Source organism: Brienomyrus brachyistius, chromosome 21 (assembly GCF_023856365.1).
Source record: "Brienomyrus brachyistius isolate T26 chromosome 21, BBRACH_0.4, whole genome shotgun sequence".
Taxonomy (NCBI): domain Eukaryota; kingdom Metazoa; phylum Chordata; class Actinopteri; order Osteoglossiformes; family Mormyridae; genus Brienomyrus; species Brienomyrus brachyistius.
The window spans coordinates 867,282-887,087 of record NC_064553.1 but is presented as its reverse complement, the minus strand read 5'-3'; the positions used below and the strand labels follow the sequence as shown (position 1 = coordinate 887,087).

The following is a 19,806-nucleotide window of genomic DNA, read 5'->3' as shown; positions in this document are numbered from 1 at the left end:
GATAACGTCTCGCCAGCCGTGCCGCAATACAGGCTCTTCTGAAATAGGATATAATGACAGTATAATTTTTAATTATTAAAACGTGACATACCGCATGCCGGTATTAAAACTTTCAAAGATACTTCAAGCGTGAGATTCTCGCTAGTGATAAATTCCAGTCAGTAATATGTAAACTATTTAAACTCAATGATGTATTTCAGCAAAAGCAATTTTAACATTAACTATGCTGTCTGTATGCGGAAACATGCGGGATTTAAATTGCTTTCGGTAATGGCTGCCAGCAAAGGGGGGGTTCTGCCTTGCCGGTGGAAGAGCTTGAGTTTTTTTTTTGTTGCCCGTTTCAAGGTGCCCCCAGAGCGAAGCCAAGACGACGACCAATCAGATCCAAGCTACTTCTCTCATTTTATTTAAAGCAACACGCGCAGGCCTTTGTTCTGAATGTCACACGGGCGACCCTAAGACGTGTGGAGGTACGACTTGAATGAAAGAGAAACTAAACAGATGCTGGGGAGGGAGATATTCAAATTACTGTAAAAATAGAGGTCAAGTAGTACTTTGCTTCACGTCTGAGTTATTTCTCAAATTGTGAGCCACCGAAAACAGCCATTAAGGTCCCCGCCACACTCGCGCGTCCGGCTTACTGACTGCTGAACTGGCGGACGCTTGTAACCGTTTTCAAATGTTCACATTCTCTTTTCGGGGTACATGTACACTAAAATAAAGTGGATGTGATTCTGTTCAACAATAATATGCGCTCTGTTTGAGTCTAATCGTTTAAGCAGCGTTCACATCTTAGCTTTGGCAGTCCTACATTTTTACTGTTTTAATTTTTCAGTAAGTCTAGCTTTCAAAACGATTTTTTTTTTGCAGTTCATACAATTCATAAATCCCAAAATGATATCAATATTGCAAACTCGAACTTAACGGCAGTATTATAGAGACATGCTGTAATTTTCTATGGAGACCTGAATAGATGAATGGGATTCCCTTGGTTTTAGGGCAGTATAAACCATTCATGTTTACATGTAACTGTACATTGAATTCCAGTTGTAATTCTGAAGAGCTCACAGCTTTGTTCTGGAGCCGAGCTACCTTTAAAAAAGCCGGACCAGCCCGAGCGACATGGGTGTGTACCGTGTGCTTGTTCGATGCTTCCGATTTGCTGCCGTAAATGACTGACAGCGCGTTGTGGGCTGTGCTAGTAACCGTTTCGTAAGGCCATTGGCTGACGGGCGCGCCAGTCAGCCGATCGTGGGCCCGCCCCTCAGCCATGCCGTGACCAGGCTCGGTCGCACGGCGCGGTCACAGTGTGATGGGGTCGGGTCCCGCTTTGGTTCTGGCTACTTCGCTTTGACAGCCGAAGCGCATCACGAAAGAGGCGGAGTGGCAGAGCCGACAGGCTCCCTCACCCAGAAGAGCATGTTCGCTAAAGGCAAGGGCTCCGTTGTGCCATCGGACAGCCAGGCACGGGAAAAGTAAGGCTCACCGACCGCATCCCGGCTCCCGTCCCCGGCGGGGCTCCGGGCGCCTCTCGCCGCTGCTCCGGTGTGCTGAACGAGCAGCTAAGCCGGTCTCGCGTTTGGGGAGCTTGAGGTTGGGGGCGCACGGCACTATGAAATATTCAGCTTTAGTTTGTCTGGAAGTTAAAATGTGAAAAGGCAGCGACACACATGAACATGCCGGTTAGTTTGGCGTTAACATTTGGTCCGCTGCTGCTGTAGCGCAGTCAGTACGACGTGCTGCGAGGGACTTCTGAGTGGCTTTCGAGTGGCTTTTAATCACTTAATTATAATAAATCCGAACCCCAAAATGAGATCAGTCATGAGATTACATGGCGGGACGTGGGGAAGCCGTAAGTAAGATCCACTGGAGCGTGCCTCTCACCGGCTGCCTCACTCTCCGCAGGCTGGCCCTGTACGTGTACGAGTACCTGCTGCACGTTGGGGCGCAGAAGTCAGCGCAGACCTTCCTGTCGGAGGTGAGTGCCGGTGCCGGGCTCGAACCTCGGAGGCCCCCTGCCCTCCTCCTTAAACTTGATAACCTTTCTCATTGGCTTGTTTGCCTAGATCCGGTGGGAGAAGAACATCACGCTAGGAGAGCCCCCAGGTTTCCTGCATTCCTGGTGGTGGTAAGCAGCCTTTCCTGATTGACCTGCCCGTGTGCCCGGAGTTCAGCTTTGCCCAGTATCATTTAATGACTGATATCCATGTGTGATTAACATCCACCGGCTCTGCCAGTCAATGGCCAATCTGACCTGGCTTCCCTGTTTTTGGGATGGTTTGTTTAATGCCGCTGATCGGTTGATGTTTCAAAGTCTAATTTCTCACATGAAGGTATATAGTGCATGAAGTGTGGGAGGCAAAAGGGGGACAAGTTTAATAGACAAGACGTATTATAAACATAAGACAAAATAATCATAAATATCTGAAAAGAATTGGCAGTACATGGAGAGCCATTTATATGTGCTGAAGCGTGGGTTCAGTTCGGCCATTGAGAACGTTGGTGTGCAGGACCTAAACACTGTTCCCATTTAGCACCTGAATTGCCTGTGCTGTATTAGTGTTTGTGTATAGATTAGCTTTTACAGTCAGATCCTGGGTGATGAGTATGAGTATTTAGATATTTGATTTGATCGTATCATAAGAACATAAGAAATTTACAAGCGAGAGGAGGCTATTCGATCCATCCAGCTCACTCAACTAATAGCTCAGAGTTGTTGAAATCTTTTATGTGTCATTAATGACAAATGACTTCTGTCGTTTTATTCTGCCGTAGTGTGTTCTGGGACCTGTACTGTGCAGCTCCTGAGAGGAGAGACACCTGTGAGCATTCAAGTGAAGCAAAGGCCTTCCATGATTACGTGAGTACCTGGCTGCACTGAGTGAGTACCCAGGTGGGTTGCGGAGGCTGAGTGAGTACCCAGGTGGGTTGCGGAGGCTGAGTGAGTACCCAGGTGGGTTGCGGAGGCTGAGTGAGTACCCAGGTGGGTTGCGGAGGCTGAGTGAGTACCCAGGTGGGTTGCGGAGGCTGAGTGAGTACTCACATGGGTTGTGTGAGTACTCACATGGGTTGTGTGAGTACTCACATGGGTTGTGTGAGTACTCACATGGGTTGTGTGAGTATCTCACTGTGTCTTTTTGTAAGATCTGTACATTTTAGCCTGTGTTGCTGCCTCTGGTCATAATATGCTTTTAATATGCTTGGTTGCAGATCTGTGGAGACTCGGTGCGTTCAGGGCTGTGCTGAATGTGGGTCAGATGGATAGTGATTATTGTGTGTGGCTGTAGGCGGAGCCCCTGTGAGGCTGCCTTAGCTGAGGGGGTGGGACGGGGGTCTGGTTCAGTATGTGGTTTAATGTCACCCTGGGGAGGGGGGGCTCCTTGTCAGCATTACCCCCCTTCCTGCCGCCATATGCGTGTGGCAGCACTTGGCCTCAGTGTCCACTGTCTGCGGTGACGGAGGTGATGTCACCGTAGCCTAGCCGTGGTCCCATGAGCGAGCTGTGACTGCTCGGCTTCTGGCGCTAGCTAAGCTCACGGCGTGGGATCGCAGCGGCCCCAGACGACGACAGTGGTGTGCGAGGCTGGGGGGGCTGGCACCGGGGGCCCGGCTGCTGGGGGTGTTGGCGGTGCCTCCTGGGAGGCTTTTCAGGGCTGTCGGGGACCTCCTGATGTGCCATCTGCTTCACGTCAGACAAATCAACCGCTGTGCTGTAAATGTGATGGACACGTGAACCTTTTGCATGCTGTACGGCGGCCCTGTAGGGGGCGCTGCTTACGCGGAGCCGCCTGTAGCGCCCAGGGCCTCTCTGCTTGCCGGTGGTGTCACCCGGGTCCAGCTGCTCACACCGCCTGTGTTATCGGCACTGACAGGGCTCCTGTTATCTTCCTCATCGCTACCCCCACCCCCACAGGAAGCCCCCCCGCCCGTGTGTTATCTGTCTCCAGGCTCGTTGGCCAGGCAGGTGGCTCCTGGACGTGCGAACAGGCCCCGCTGGGCCATAGATAGGTTGTCCCCAGGCACGGGGCTGCCCCTTCCGCCCCGAGGGCAGCTGAAGGGATCTGTACGCAGTCTTCCTGCGCCCTGCAGGTGGTGTGAGTGTCCTGTCCCCCACCCCCTCCTTGTGGCACAGCCCCTCCCTCCCTGCTTAATGGGCGTGTCACACAGTGGGCTGGGGAGAAACCTGAAATGCTTCTGCCCCCTGTTCCTAATGAAAGTTAATTATCAACAATTGTTTGTTTGCTAAATTAAAATCTCTAATTAGTCAATTAGATTAAATGGCTGCTCAAGTCAGCTTTCGTCCCGCTGTGCTGGTTATTAAGTGGGGGGGGGGGGGGGGGGGGCTATTTTAATTACAGAATGCTCACCCTGGCAGTTCAGTGGGAATGCCGGTGTGTGTGTCAGGGGGCCCTCGGTGAGTGGACGCCCCTTGGGGGGCGTGCTGGCTGGATATTCCTTAGGTTAATAATGTCTCGTTTTTAGTTTAAGTTAGATTCGTGCATGAGCCAACCCCCCGCCCATTCACCAAGACACCCTTTTTTGTGCCCCCTGCTCAGCGTGACACCCCACCCCCCCAGTCCTCGTGTGGCTCAGCACTCAGCTGGCTCTCATTTACGCAGCCCCCCCAATGTAATCTCCGGCTAACGCTTCTATGCTGCATCAGGCCCCGTGAGCCTCGCTGGGTTATTTCCGTGGCTCTGTCACACATTGCCACTTTCTGCTACCCCCCCACCCCCCCACTCTCTGCCAGGCTGGATCAGTGCACTGCGTGTGCTAACAGGGTGCTACCTAAGCCGGCTATACTGTCCCTTTAAGGGGGAGGCGTCTCTTGTGTCCTTTAGGGTGTGACAGGATGTGAGGTCACGCTAGGTCACTGTCATGGTGATGTTGGGAGATTCTGGGTGGTTCCTCCATATGCAGGTTTCCATGTCTCCCACTGTGTTCTCTGGAGCCCCCCCCCGGGGGCCCTTGAAGGCCCTCTCCACCCGCAGCGCTTCTGGCACTAACGGTCGCCGTCATTCCTGTCTCAGGGTTTCGGAGGCAGCTGTGGTCGTTTCTGTGGCCCCCTGGGGTGCTGTGGGGGTGCCGAGGCCCCCACTGAGGCCAGAGTCATACCATCAGGGAGCGGGGGCCAGAGAAGCTTGGCGAGGGGGTGCATGTGTCTGTATCTGTCTGTCTGTGTGTTTCCCTGTCTGTCTCTCTGTCTGCCTGTGTGTCTGTATCTGTCTGTCTGTGTGTTTCTCTGTCTGTCTCTCTGTCTGCCTGTGTGTCTGTATCTGTCTGTCTGTGTGTTTCTCTGTCTGTCTCTCTGTCTGCCTGTGTGTCTGTAGCTGTCTGTCTGTGTGTTTCCCTGTCTGTCTCTGTCTGCCTGTGTGTCTGTAGCTGTCTGTCTGTGTGTTTCCCTGTCTGTCTCTCTGTCTGCCTGTGTGTCTGTATCTGTCTGTCTGTGTGTTTCCCTGTCTGTCTCTCTGTCTGCCTGTGTGTCTGTATCTGTCTGTCTGTGTGTTTCCCTGTCTGTCTCTCTGTCTGCCTGTGTGTCTGAATCTGTCTGTCTGTGTGTTTCCCTGTCTGTCTCTCTGTCTGCCTGTGTGTCTGTATCTGTCTGTCTGTGTGTTTCCCTGTCTGTCTCTCTGTCTGCCTGTGTCTGTATCTGTCTGTCTGTGTGTTTCCCTGTCTGTCTCTCTGTCTGCCTGTGTGTCTGTATCTGTCTGTCTGTCTGTCTGTGTGTCCCTGTTTGTCTGTCTGTCTGTGTTTCCCTGTCTGTCTCTCTGTCTGCCTGTGTGTCTGTAGCTGTCTGTCTGTGTGTTTCCCTGTCTATTTATCCGTGTGTATGTGTGTGGATATCTGTGTATCGGTCTTTCTGTCTCTCTGTCTGCCTGTCTGTGTGTGTGTGGGTATCTGTGTATCAGTCTCTCTCTCTCGTCTATGTACACACTTATGTTTCACCTCTTTACCTCTAAGCTATGTCAGGAATTTCCTTGATTTATTTTTTTTCCTGACAGGAATTAACTGTACTTGTTTTTCCGGCAGGGTGGGGCTAGCCTGGGGAGTGATGTGGGGGGGATGGGGGCAGGACTGAAGGATGGAGGGGGCCAGTTCCGGTGATTGCTTCCGTGTCTCTATTCCCACCCAGTGGGGCAGAGTAATTCCCCTGCTGAGAAGGCAGGCAAAGGGTGCAGTGAGGGATCGCTCTGGGGAGGGGGGGCTCCATCGCTGTCAACACTGACGCCAGTGCGGCGTGTCATACAGGAAAGTGCAGGAACCCTCCCCAGCTCCGGAAAGCCTGATAAACTGCCACCCATTAAAGGTCAGTGCAGGTTTGTTGGTGGGGAGCACGGCTGAGGGGGAGCGTTCGTGTCTGGCCATCCCTGGGGCCCCCGCACTGCAACCATGTTCCTGAGCACCTTCCATCCGGATGAGTCACAGGCTGCCCCCCACTAAGCGCTGCAGGTGGCTGGAAGCCATGTCTGCAAGTGCCCCCCCCCCGTCTGCATCTCAGATTAGGTGTTTTTAGGACTCGAGCCCGGGCATAGATATCCCATAATGCTGTGCTCTGAAGTGAGAGAGACTCTGCCCTGTGTTCACACAGCGGACGAGGCCGTTTGCTAGCTCTGCGCGCAGACTCCCGCCTGCACCTCCTCACGGGCCCGTGCCTCCTGCTTCTGACCCCCCCCCCACTGAGAGCCACTGGATTCAGCCTCATGGAGGTGCCCCTCACGCTGCCTGAACAGAACGCCCTCCGTCAGGGGTCCTCACCCACAGGGCGGCTCTCTCCCACAGTGCCCCCCTATTCTGTCCTTTGTGTTTGTCTGCAGTGTGGAGTAAGGAAATGGGTGAAATAAGGCGAGGGGGCACTTTCTCTTTAGATGTGGTTGCTGTGGCAACAGTCCCGCTGATCTGTAGATGACCTAGGAGGCCGACCAGGGGAGACATGGCTGTCTCTCTGGTATTTCATTATTTCAAGAGCCTATTCTACCCCCACCCCCGGTGAAGCTGCTCCTGCACGAAATTATTGCAGGAGGCTTAAGGTAGGGTCGCGGGGGTCGCTGTGACCGAGGGGTCTCCTCCTCGCCCGGCCTCCCCCTCGCCCAACCACCTCCTCGCCCGGCCTCCCCCTCACCCCCCACCGGGGATGCTTGTGGGAGTCGCCCCTTTACGCCTAGTCCTTTTATTACTTGCTTTTACGGCTCGTAAAAAGAGCCTGCTGTCCAGATCCGCCCCCCCAGCCCCCCCCCCACACTCTTGTGTGGCCTCTGAAACCCTGACTCCCTGGGCAGGACTTGGGAGGGTGGGGGTGGTGTCTTTATGATCCGTTTGGAGTGAGTGTGAAGTACAGGACTGGCCTGCTGGGTTGGAGTGTCTCTGTGCCGCTGTTATAACCTCATAGAGCCTGAGGGCCTCACTGCCCCCCCAGACTCGAGCACCCGGCTGGCTTTTCCATACATTGGTGCTGCCCACGCCCCCGCTCGCTCGCCTCGTACACGACCACACTGCACGGTCAGCGTCGCCCCCGCTCGCTCGCCTCGTACACGACCGCACTGCGCGGTCAGCGTCGCCCCCGCTCGCTCGCCTCGTACACGACCGCACTGCACGGTCAGCGTCGCCCCCGCTCGCTCGCCTCGTACACGACCGCACTGCGCGGTCAGCGTCGCCCCCGCTCGCTCGCCTCGTACACGACCGCACTGCACGGTCAGCGTCGCCCCCGCTCGCTCGCCTCGTACACGACCGCACTGCACGGTCAGCGTCGCCCCCGCTCGCTCGCCTCGTACACGACCGCACTGCACGGTCAGCGTCGCCCCCGCTCGCTCGCCTCGTACACGACCGCACTGCACGGTCAGCGTCGCCCCCGCTCGCTCGCCTCGTACACGACCGCACTGCACGGTCAGCGTCGCCCCCGCTCGCTCGCCTCGTACACGACCGCACTGCACGGTCAGCGTCGCCCCCGCTCGCTCGCCTCGTACACGACCGCACTGCACGGTCAGCGTCGCCCCCGCTCGCTCGCCTCGTACACGACCGCACTGCACGGTCAGCGTCGCCCCCGCTCGCTCGCCTCGTACACGACCGCACTGCACGGTCAGCGTCGCCCCCGCTCGCTCGCCTCGTACACGACCGCACTGCACGGTCAGCGTCGCCCCCGCTCGCTCGCCTCGTACACGACCGCACTGCACGGTCAGCGTCGCCCCCGCTCGCTCGCCTCGTACACGACCGCACTGCACGGTCAGCGTCGCCCCCGCTCGCTCGCCTCGTACACGACCACACTGCACGGTAATCCGTTGCCCCTGTGATCCCGCTCGCTCGCCCCATACACTACCACCCCGCACGGTCACCGTCGCTGTTTAACGGGTCATCTTCCGCTGCCAGTGCTACGTAGAGACGGCAGTCTTAGCAGACGTGTCCGGTTACTGCCCCACGATCCGCCCCAGCTGTCTTTCAGCTTTGTCTCTATGGTTCCCAGGCTGGGCTCTCGCCCCCGTTGCCCGCACAGTGCCGTAAACACTGCGTTGTTGACACGCACTTCACTCCTGCCGGTAATGCCGGCCGTCTCTGCAGTGTGGCTTTATGGAGCTGTGTCGCTAGGCAGATGGTGCACGCTTCCCATGGCCCTACGCACGGCTCCCTCCACTGCGCTCACGGTGCCCACTGCCGTGCACCAGCCATGCGGAAAGTAAATATGTGGCTAAATGAGCAACTGCACCTGCCTGTTCCCGGCCCACGCAGCCCGATGCGGTGCTTTGGCAGTGGCCATCTTCCTGCAGTGCAGCTGGTCACGTGTTTCACTGGGATTTATTATCATTGGGGCCCAGGAACCATCACACATAGAGCAGCATCTCCCGCCTAACAGAGACCACCGAGGTCCTGCCATCAGGACTAAATCTGATTGTTCCCTGTACAAAGTTAGAAAACATGGTTTGCATGTCAGATATGCTGGTGTGTTTCATGTATCATTAAGATCAGTTTTATGCGTGACGACATTGTGTGTGTGTGTGTGTGTGTGTGTGTGTGTGTGTGTGTGTGTGTGTGTGTCTGTGTGTGTGAGAGAGAGAGAGAGAAAGAGAGGGAGTGTGTGTGTGTACGTGTGAGAGGAAGAGTGTGAGAGGGAGAGTGTATGTGAGTGTGTGAGAGAGAGAGAGAGAGAGAAGGAGAGAGTATGTGAGAAAGGGAGAGTGAGTGTCAGAGAGGAGGACAATTTGTGTTTGTGTGAGAGAGAGAGGATGAGAGTGTGATTGAGGGAAAGAGAGAAGGAGAGAGAGTGTGTGTGAGAGAGAGAGAGAGAGAGATCTTTACCTCGAATGCTTTGAAAAACCATGTGTCCAGCTGATGACATCATCAAAGTTAGCCAGGAGGTTCTTTAGGGCCTCCCGTCAGTCTTCCTCTGGCTCCTGGCCATCGCTGCTGTCGGTGTCGAAACAGCATGAAAAAACAGCCTGGGAGGATGAGGGCACCTTTTTTGTGAGGTTTGCCGTTGGCAGCGCCGCCTGCTGGCCACACTGCTGTACGCGTGTGTGTGTGTGTGTGTGTGTGTGTGTGTGTGTGTGTGTGAGAGAGATCACCCAAGCCACGGAGTCCGGCCTCAGCCCCCATAATGCCCAGACTGCCGCTTGGTGATCAGGCCTGGCTCCTCTGTGCTGGGCAGGTCCCCGCCGGCGTTGTGGCATGCTGATGGTGGAGAGAGCATCTTCCCTACAGCGCACGGGGCCTGTTTGTGTCCTGCCCTGTTCCAGCCTGGCTCTTTACCTCCTCGCTGTGATATTTCGCAGGAGCTCCTGGTTCTTCCGCTGGGCTATTTTTAGACATGGTGCCATCAGCGGCCGGTCGCTGCTCCCGACTGGGGACACAGAGCAGATGTCCCCAGGAAATGGCCGTATTTACCCCGCTGTTAATGATTGGCCAGTTTCCGCAGCCGTGATCGGCCGTGCCACCTTACTGTCCTCATATTCGGGCTGTGGCCCCCACTCTTCTGAGGGGCCCCGGGGGTCCCGTGGCCAAAGCCAGAGGCTGGGCTGAGGCTGCCCAGGGCGTGATGTAGGTGCTCCCACCTGCGCCTTGTTCTCCTGGCGTTCCGAAGGGACCAGCTGGACCTCCTGCTGATCCATTAATAATGAGATGCTTTGAAAACAGAAAGGCTCGTGGTGGAGTTCCGTGTCACTGAGGTGCAGCGTGCTGCTCTTTCACACCCGTGTGTGTAGAAACCCCCAGCACCCCCCCCCCCCCCCCAGCCACAGAGGAATGCTCTCGCACGAGTATGCGCGTGTGCAAATAGGCAGACCAGAGCTCCCCGTGCACAAACAGGGGCATGTCTGTGGTGTGGAGTATTGTGTGTTAGTGTGTCTGTCTCCCTGTGTCTGTCTGTCTGTCTGTCTGTCTGTCTGTCTGTCTGTCTGTCTGTCTGTCTGTGTGTGTGTGTGTGTGTCTGTGTGTCTCTTTGTGTGTCTGTTCTGTAAGTTCCTCCTGCTATCTGAGTTTTAGCTGAATCAAGAGAAAAGTTTTGCGTATCCCAGAGTTTGTTTGGAGCTTCCTGCTGTTTCACGGTGAAATATTTACATGAAACAGCAAACCTATTTATTTTGCAGTGCTGAATCTCCAGCAGGGCGCCTTGTTTCCTGAGTGCGATCGATAAGCTCTGTATGTCTGATTGGCTTAGCTGGGGTTGTGGTGCATTGTGGGATTGAGGAAGGCCCTGGTGCTCGGGCTGACTGGCGCGAGCTTGTTGGCTGCAGGGCCCTCTGCAGGCTTATTGGCTGTGGGGCCGTCTGGGCTGAGCTGCACCCCCCTTCCCTGCCCCCACTCTGTTACACTGAGCTGTAACTGCAGTAATAAATCACAGCACCAGGCTCAGAGTGTCTGTGTGCCCCCCCCCCATGTGCCCCAGGCTGCTCTAGCTGTGCTGGGTTCTCTGCCCTGTCAGTGCGTTTGGGTCGTGCTCTGTTACTCTCCTGCTGTAGAGGGCACTTTGCACAAGGTGGGCTCTTCCTCTCAGGGTTCCCCCTTGTATCCTTATGCTCTTTACTGGGGTCACTGGGTGTATCCGTATGCTCTTTACTGGGGTCACTGGGGAGACCGCTGCCTGGCTAAGTCCACGAGGGCGGGGGTCACATTGATTTTAAGTGACATCCATGGTCGGTGGATTATCCCTGATGTTGTGGCGCCTCTGTCCAGCCTTGTTTGGAGTCTGCATCATGTGACCTGTCTGCATCATGTGACCTGTCTGCATCATGTGACCTGTCTGCATCATGTGACCTGTCTGCATCATGTGACCTGTCTGCATCTACTGGCAGTGCTGACGCTTGGCCAGAAGTATATTGATAAATAGAATTATGCCCATTTACAAAGTCTGAGGAACCCCATAACCTGCTCATTTGTCAGCTAAGTGCTTTATGTGGTACTGAATTTGCTCCCTGTGATGGGCTGGCCCCCCATCCTGGGTTGTTCCCCGCCTTGTGCCCTGAGATGGGTTGGCCCCCCATCCTGGGTTGTTCCCTGCCTCGTGCCCATAACTTCCGGGATAGGCTCCGGACCCCCCGCGACCCAGTAGGATAAGCGGTTTGGAAAATGGATGGATGGATTTGCGCCTTTAATGAAGCGTTTTAATGGAGTGTCTCAGGTGAAGCCTCATGTGCAGAGCCCGGCCCGGGTGCGGATGGAGGGGGGGCAGTGCCATTTTAAACCCGTCTGGGTCGGTTTCAGCTCGTTTATGCTGCGTAATTAAAGGATGAACTCCTACATTCCTGAGTGGCTGCACCCAGGGCAAGCGGCTGCCCTCGGCGCTGGCCGGACCGGCCCTGTGTGTGCGGGCCCACAGAACACACGCGTGTGCGTGCGAGTATTCGTGTAACTGGATCCCTGAGTTTCGGAGTGTAACTATAAACCGGTGCTGATGTCAGGGCTGCTACACCGACAGGCAGGTGGAGAGGCAGGGGGAGGGTGGGGTGAGGGCGGGGCCAGGTAGACTTGGCGGGTGTTCACCGAGGCTCCGCCCCCATGTCCTGTCCCTGTGCCTAGCCCCGCCCACTCGCTGTGCACCACGCCGCTTTCTCACCCTGTCAATCTGTCCTGCTCTCCTTTCTGTATTTGTCTGGGCTCAGGGTTGGGCCAAAGACTCACTGACGATGGATGTTAAGATGGACAGAGGACGTCTGTCTGCCCTGGGGATTCCCCACCCCCCCGTGATTTCTCTGGATTTGGGCTGGGTGATCGTCCCACTCAGGAGGGACACAGTGAGGCCTGTATGGCAGCTCCTGCTGTTGCTGGGGGGGAGGGAATCTCAGAATAAGCTGAATGAACGTATGGAGCAGAGCAGGGCAGGAAATGCATCAAGATCTTTCTTTGGTGACAAGAGGGAAATGACTTTCACTTCCTGTGAAGGGTTAGGGCTTTCGGCTGCTCACTCTGGCTCTTGGTTGCCCCCGGTGGTGGCTCTGTGCGCCTGGAGCCGTCTGAGTTAACCTCAGTGTGGGCCCAGTCTGTCCCTCCTCTCGTCTCTCGACGCTCCCCGCCTGACCTCTGACCTCTCTTTCTCCCCCTACCTCAGAGTGCCGCTGCCGCCCCCAGCCCAGTGCTTGGCAGCATCCCCCCCAACGATGGAACGCCGGGGGGCCAGATGCCTCCAGGATACTTCCAGGTGAGCACTGTGAGACAGCTTCCTGGACAGGCCATAGCCCTCACTTCCTGTCTGCTGGACAGGCCATAGCCCTCACTTCCTGTCTGCTGGACAGGCCATAGCCCTCACTTCCTGTCTGTAGGACAGGCCACAGCCCTCACTTCCTGTCTGTAGGACAGGCCATAACCCTCACTTCCTGTCTGCAGGACAGGCCGCAGACCCTTTTCCTGCGCCTGGAGGTTAGCGATTGGGTTTGGGCTAGCAGAATGGCTCCCGCCGTGTGTCCTGGGATCCTGCTCTTTCACGGGGGTTCGGCTCTGCCTTGGCTGCCTTAGTGTGAAATGCACCTGATTACAAAGCCTGGGGTTACACTGCCCCCTAGTGCCAGCTTTCGGTAACAGACTTGCATGAGGGCAGGTGGAAACATTCCCAGCCAGCGTGTAGAGAGAGGTTGATGACGAACGAGACTGACGACAGGCAAACTCCATGCGGGGGGGTTTTAGGGGAGACCCTTAAGAGAATGTGTGCTGGGGGGGGTCAGGAATGGGGCACCACTCATCACTTTGTCTGAACAGCGAGCAAGCTGTCTGGGGGTGGAGTACATGGCTGGCTTGGGGGGGATCCTTTTAGAGCATGGCAGTCCTGGGGGGCCGGAGCCCTGCACATTTTTAGGTTTCCCCTCATTTAACACACCTGATTCACCTCCTTGCACCTCCTTGTGTTAATCACCATACAGGTCTTGAGCTGAATCATTTGTGGTGAAACAGGGAAAGAACTAAGCTACATTGGAGTCCGCCCCCCCCCAGGACTGCAGGTTCACACCCCTGTTTTAGAGGAAACCCCTGGGTTTCTGTTTTGGCCATGCTTACAGCGCCATCTGGTGGTTGGCCACACAGCTGCCTGACAGGGAGTGGCAGGTGGCGTCCTAACAGAGGAGTTCAGGTTACATACTGGAGGCCGTGTCTTGTGATTCCCCCCATGCCGACGCTCACTGAGAGCCCTGCCCCCCCGCAGGGTCCCCCTGGCTCGCAGGCGTCGCCGCACGCTCAGGCTCCGCCCCTCCCGAACCCAAACAGCATGATGGGACCCCACGGGCAGGTAAGGCACCCCCCCCCCCCCCCCCCCCAAAGTGTGGCCAAGTGATTCATTAAGACGCGTTAATCACTGCGGTATTTTTAGTATCTGTACTCTGTGTCTGTACCCACCCCCACCCCCGACATCCTGCTCAAGATAGACGGGGGGGGGGGGGGGGCTTCAGGAATCTGTCACCTTCTCTCTCTCACACACACACTGACACACAGATACGGACAGTGACACACACACACACTGACACACACATACGGACAGTGACACACACACACACTGACACACAGATACGGACAGTGACACACACACACACACTGACACACAGATACGGACAGTGACACACACACACAGATACGGACAGTGACACACACACACTGACACACAGATACGGACAGTGACACACAGGTACGGACAGTGTCATGCGCCTGTATGTCTGACTTCAGTCTTGCACACAACTCAGTCCTATAACTCTGTTCTATACAGCTGTTCCTGCCATGCACTTGTTCCTGTGTGTGTGTCTGTCAATGTGTGTGTATGTTATTGTCTGTCTGTGTGTCTCGGTGTGTGTGTGTGTGTGTGTGTGTCTGTGATTGTCTGTCTGTCTGTCTGTCTGTGTGTCTCCCTGTGTGTGTGTGTGTGTGTGTCTGTGATTGTCTGTCTCCCTGTGTGTGTGTGTGTGTGTGTGTTTGCATGTGTCACTCCTCCTTTCAGATGTCATACCGATATGAAGGTCTTATTAAACCTCTAAATAAGGAATGCTGTTTCCGCGCTCCGTGTTCCGTGCTCCTTGCCCCATGTGTGGAGACCCTGCCCTCCGTCTCTAACCACGACTGTCCCCGCAGCCCTTCATGTCGCCCCGGTACGCTGGAGGACCCCGGCCGCCCGTCCGGATGGGGAGCCAGGTAAGGAGCCATGTCGTCATGGCGACCTGCCCCGCCCCCGAGCCCCTGTCCTCCTTGCCAGCCAGCTGGCTGACATATTATCCTCCCTGTGGTCCTTGACGTGCTGTGGCCCCCATGAGGCACCCCCATGAGGCACCCCCTCCGAGACACCTCCCTGAGGCACCCCCTTGGGCACGATGGCTGCTGGGCGGCCCCAGGGGGTGTTTGCTCTCAGCATGCCCCCCTCACCCTGATAGCTGTAAATTATTGAGTGGAGCAGCTCAGAGACGCTACTTCTGCAGAGCTGGGGGGTTGCCGGCTGGGGGAGCGGCCCCATTAACGACCTTCAATGCCCATCAAGCCCCCCTGCCCATGGGAATCTCGCATTGTGAGTGGGGGTGCGTTCCTTCTCTGTCTGCTTCTAGGAGCCCGAATTGTACACATTCACACTCCCCTCTCCCATCTGCCACCCCCACCTCCCCCATCCCCTGCCTCCTGCAGCCTCCGGGAGGAGTTCCGGGTGGCCAACCTCTCCTCCCCAGTTCCATGGACCACACGCGTCAGCAAGGTGAGCCCACTGCCACTGGGAGCACTGCTGTACCTCCTACAGCTGAGGCCTGAAGCCAGTGATTAGCTGGAAGCCTGCATCAGGGTTTTTGTTGGGCTCATTTGATTGGTTCTCAGTTTTGCCCTGCAGCTCTTGGCTCACAGATCCTGTATTACATCCCATAACAAGTCCATAGATCAATACTGGCTAAGTACCGGTGACAGAGGCGATACAGTTTTGCAAGGAATGGGTACGCAGAAACGATGTTTGAAGATCTGTAAGACACCTCGAAGATAGGATAACACCAAGGATTAGGGTTAAAATGCAGTGAGGGCTATGGCCTGTCCATGTCTGGAATAGCCATAGTGACATGGACAGGTGAACCTGTGATCTTACACAGTGCACAACAACAGAATGTGTCCTCTGCATTTAACCCATATGTGACAGTGTGACATAGCAGGGGGCAGCTAACTCAGCACTGGGGAGCAGTGCTTGGGGGCTCTGCCTTGCTCAGGGTACCTCAGAGGTGCCTTGCTGGTTGGGGATTCGAACCTGCAATCTTTCAATTACAAGTGCGCTTTCCTAACCAGTAAGCCACCACTGCCCTCCAGACAGATGCGGCCCGGAAATCTGAAGCGGCTCTCTGTCTGTCTCTAGGACACCCGAATTTAGGAGGACCAATGCAGCGTATGACTGCCCCGAGAGGAATGGCTCCCATGGGACCAGGACCGCAGGTAACGCCACACAGCTGCGGTATGTGGGGGGTGGCTGCATGCATGCGTGCATCATGCTGCCTCTTCAGGCGGAGCCGCCGTCTCCAGCCTCCTTATTCTTGGTTCTCGTTGCAGAGCTATGCGGGTGGGGTGAGGCCGCCCCTTAACTCCATGGGTCCCGGCATGCCAGTGATGAACATGTAAGATAGGGCCCCCCCCCCACCCCCCGCCTTGTCCCAGACTCCATCTTCCATGATTCCTCTTTTTAAAAGGCCACCCCTCCTGTGTTTCAGGGCTCCCGGAACCGGCCGGCCATGGCAGAATCCCACCAACGCCAACTCAGTGAGTGTACAGGAGCCGCGTGTTCGTAAAGCTGGAGGTGTATGTCTGCGACGGCCAGTAGGGGTCCTCGCGGCTGATATCCCCGTGGTTGACTCATGTACGGCTTTGTTTGCAGATTCCATACTCCTCTTCCTCCCCCGGATCCTATGTGGTAAGTGACCTTATGCCTTTTTATGTAACGTAATAACCAATTCGCATATTGAGCCCCCTGCTGTCCTGTCAGCTTAACGCATGGTGCATGGTCTGTTCCCCCCCAGCAGTCCATAGGCAGCACTTAGCTGGGCTGCTGTTCTTGGACGGTCAGCGGCCCTGCCCTGCTGTGCGGGGGGGGGCACCTTTCTGCTCCGGCCTTGTTCACTCTTCTTGTACATGGCTGCCCCTAGCGCCGGCGCCCCCTGGAGGAACCCTGCACTGAGTGCAGCTGCTGCTGTGCTAATGAGTTTTTTGCTCTCCTGCCCCCCCAGGGTCCGCCAGGCGGGGGGGCTCCGCCCGGCACACCCATCATGCCCAGTCCAGCAGGTATGACCATGCCGCAGGGTTTGGGGGGGGGGGGGGCATTTCAATAACACATGTGTGACGCTGTGCCCCCACAATCTTGCAGATTCCACCAACTCCAGTGACAACCTGTACACCATGATCACTAGTGGGGGTGGCCGGTCAAGTGTGAGTCCTGGGGGGGTCTGTGCATTCAGGGGAGGGCTTCCTTCCCATGTTTTTCTCAGTATTCATTCAGTGCACTGTGTATGACAGCAAGCCTTCCCCCCTTCTCTCCCTCCGTCTCTCTTCCTTCCACTCCCTCTATCTCTCCTTCCTTGTTTTCCCCTCTCTTTCTCCCCCTCGCTCTCCCACCCTCCATCTCTTTCCCTCTCTCTCCCTCTATCTTCCATCACTCCCTCCCTCCTTCACAGTTCCCCATGGGTCCCAGCACGGATGGTCCCATGGGGCCCATGGGCACCATGGAGTCCCACCACATGAATGGGTCGCTAGGTAATGCCCCCCCCCCCCACCTCGAGGCCTTGATGGCAGTTTTTTTGCACTTCCTCATTCCAGTAACGAAGGAGCCATTAATGAATCTGCTTGTTCCTTGCAGGGTCAGCTGACCTGGACGGGCTTTCCAAGGTAATGGTGGCTTCCCCTGCATTGTCATGGGTCCGTCCCTATTTGCATTTCGGGTTACATCCCTCGGATTTTCTTTCATGCAGAATTCTCCCAACAACTTAAGTGGCATCAGTAATGCCCCTGGCACCCCGAGGGATGACGGCGAACTGGGGGGCAGCTTTCTGCACTCCTTCCAGAATGAAAACGTAAGCAAGGAGCGGGGGGCTCGCAGTCCATTGCTCTGTCCCGGTTGGTGGCCTGCTAGCCAGGAAGGCCTGCTGTGATTGGCTGCAGTTTGTACAGTTTCTCAGGGAATCTGGGATGGTGTTCAGCAGAAATGAAGGTGGTCTTTGTGCTCTCTCCCCTACCCAGTACTCTCCCACCATGACAATGAGTGTGTGATGACCCCCCCACCCCCGTCAGATGCCATCTTGAAGAGCTGGGACAGTCTGAAGGAAGCAGGCAGACGCGCGTAGAGCCCCTGAGATGTGACCCGCTTGGCTGCCAGCGGCGCGTCTGACCCCTTCGCCGGCTTTCCGGATGGCAGCCCCCCCCTTCCCTCGCAGCCTGCACTTCCTGCTTTAACGCCAAGCCCCGCCCAGTCCAGTGTCATATGCAGGCAGATGTAAATCCCCACGTTTGAGTTTCCAGTCTCTGCGACGTGCTTGACTGTTCACCGCACGGGCCTCCCCTTCTCCCTGTTGCCGGCTTTGTAGGGCCATTTGGATGCTAAGCTGGGTGGATGTTTTGTGATCCGGAAGGTCCCAGCGCTCCTCAGCATTTGGGCCTGGACCCTGCGGACTCTGCTGACGCCCCTCCCAAGCGTGAGCCAGCGCTGCCCCGGTTTTGGCCATGTGACCTGGCGGGACACCACAGGGCTAATCTGGACAGCCTCAGGTGCCCCGATCTGCTCACGGCTCCTCCTGCCTCCGCGTCTCGAGGAACAGTCCCCATGTTCTGGAACCTTCCTTGCATTGTATTTAAATACAGGCCTGAGCTGTGAAATATGCACACATATATACCGGGTGGGGGGGGAACTTGGGATTGGTGACGTTGGTGCAGACAGGCCCTGCCTGGCGTCAAACGGCGTCATGTGACACGTCATGTGACCCCGCCTGCCGGCGGCTCTTAGCTCAGTACCTAAACCGCTGAAGGTTTCGTGCCTTCCCGTCTCCCGACCCATGAAGTACCTCCTCTCTCAGACTTGCTCTTCTTGCCTGTTACATGCTGCACTTGCTACATGCAGCATGAATCTTTTTTATGTGTTTATGGGATGGCGGTGGCTCGAGCTGTGCGCTAGCGTAGGATCCCGCCAGACGCGGCCAGTGTCTCTTCTCCATCCCTCCATCCAGCGGACATTTTGAACCTTGGGATGATTTTCCTTCTCGTTACCTGTCATTAATCTTTACCGTAACTTATTTTTTGTCATTGGTATGGGATGATTACGGATGTTCCCACCTCTATCCAGCGTTGTAATTAATATTAACATAAACCTGGTCCTCTGCCATTTGGTCTCTCTTTCTGTTATCCTGACCAGTTATCCGGCTAAGCAGCGAATCCTGCTGCGCCCCTGGTTATCTTCCTTTATTTCCCGGGGTGGGAATGACAGAGGTGCATGTAACTGGTACGCAAATATGCCGCATAAATCGACACACAGGGCTGCTGCTTACCGTAGCAGCGCAAATGCATTATGAGGAGAAGTCAGCTTTTATTTAAGCCTTTATGATGGAAAAAGCAGTACAGGTTGCCACATTAAGGTTAGAATGCACTGTAACTTGTCATAACGGCACAAATGCGTATGAACATGCATTTGCGCTGCCTTGCATAGAGTTTTATGCGGTGAATGCATATTTGCCTGCCAGTTATGCATGCGCCCGTCTATAGAGCAGTAAAGAGCTGAGGTCCCCCTTCCTAGTTCCGGGTAAACGCCGCCATATTTGTAGTCCCCAAGAGGCTTCACTGACGCCAAAATGTCAGCACGGGCCAGTCGTGTAGTAGGACTCCTTTAACAAAAACACTTATATCTCGCAGACGGAATTTCATTGAAAAAAAAGTTCATTCTGGAGACTACAGGATCCAACAATCCCCAGCTGGGTAAGTCTTAAAGATCTCCCCAGGTTATCACTCCAGCCCAGAAGTTATTTCAGCTCGCTAGGTGTGTTTCTAAGGGTTTCAGAGCCCAAAAACAAACTGAAGATACATTCATATAAGAAAAATCAGCGATAATCGTTAGCTGTTGTGATTTTTTTTTTTTTTATCAGTTTAGCGTCATCGAATTAACCTTCGGAGTTAGCGTTTTAGCAGTTAATGTAGCAAACTTTTCAGCTGCTTTCCAGTGCCCACTGCTGCAGTGATTCAGTCACACATGGGGCCTTTTCCAGACGAGGTTCCTCTTAAGGGCGACACCAGTCTGTCGGCCCCTGAAAGGGTCTCGATGGGAAAACTGAACCGCTTTCCAAGCTGCCACTAACACACCTTCCTTTTGTACCGCATGAATTCCTCAGGTAAAAGTCATACAAGAGCTCACATGACATGATCCCT

General features: G+C 55.4%; 1 protein-coding gene across 2 annotated transcripts; it reads left to right on the top strand.

The window, feature by feature from the left end:
* The first annotated feature begins 1,266 nt into the window (after positions 1-1,266).
* On the top strand, positions 1,267-18,772 carry ssbp3a (single stranded DNA binding protein 3a). 2 transcript variants are annotated; one of them, XM_048988480.1, is made up of 18 exons: positions 1,267-1,475; positions 1,906-1,978; positions 2,067-2,128; positions 2,776-2,860; positions 12,530-12,619; positions 13,631-13,696; positions 14,527-14,586; positions 15,067-15,133; positions 15,770-15,846; positions 15,961-16,025; positions 16,119-16,167; positions 16,283-16,318; positions 16,632-16,686; positions 16,769-16,830; positions 17,076-17,154; positions 17,258-17,286; positions 17,370-17,471; positions 17,638-18,772. In XM_048988480.1, the coding sequence occupies exons 1-18, from the start codon at positions 1,420-1,422 to the stop codon at positions 17,665-17,667; spliced, it is 1,143 nt and encodes a 380-aa protein (XP_048844437.1). In that variant the 5' UTR covers positions 1,267-1,419; the 3' UTR covers positions 17,668-18,772. The 2 variants fall into 2 exon arrangements, with proteins under 2 accessions (XP_048844437.1, XP_048844436.1); XM_048988479.1 differs by having other exon boundaries at positions 13,613-13,696.
* The last annotated feature ends 1,034 nt before the right edge of the window (positions 18,773-19,806 follow it).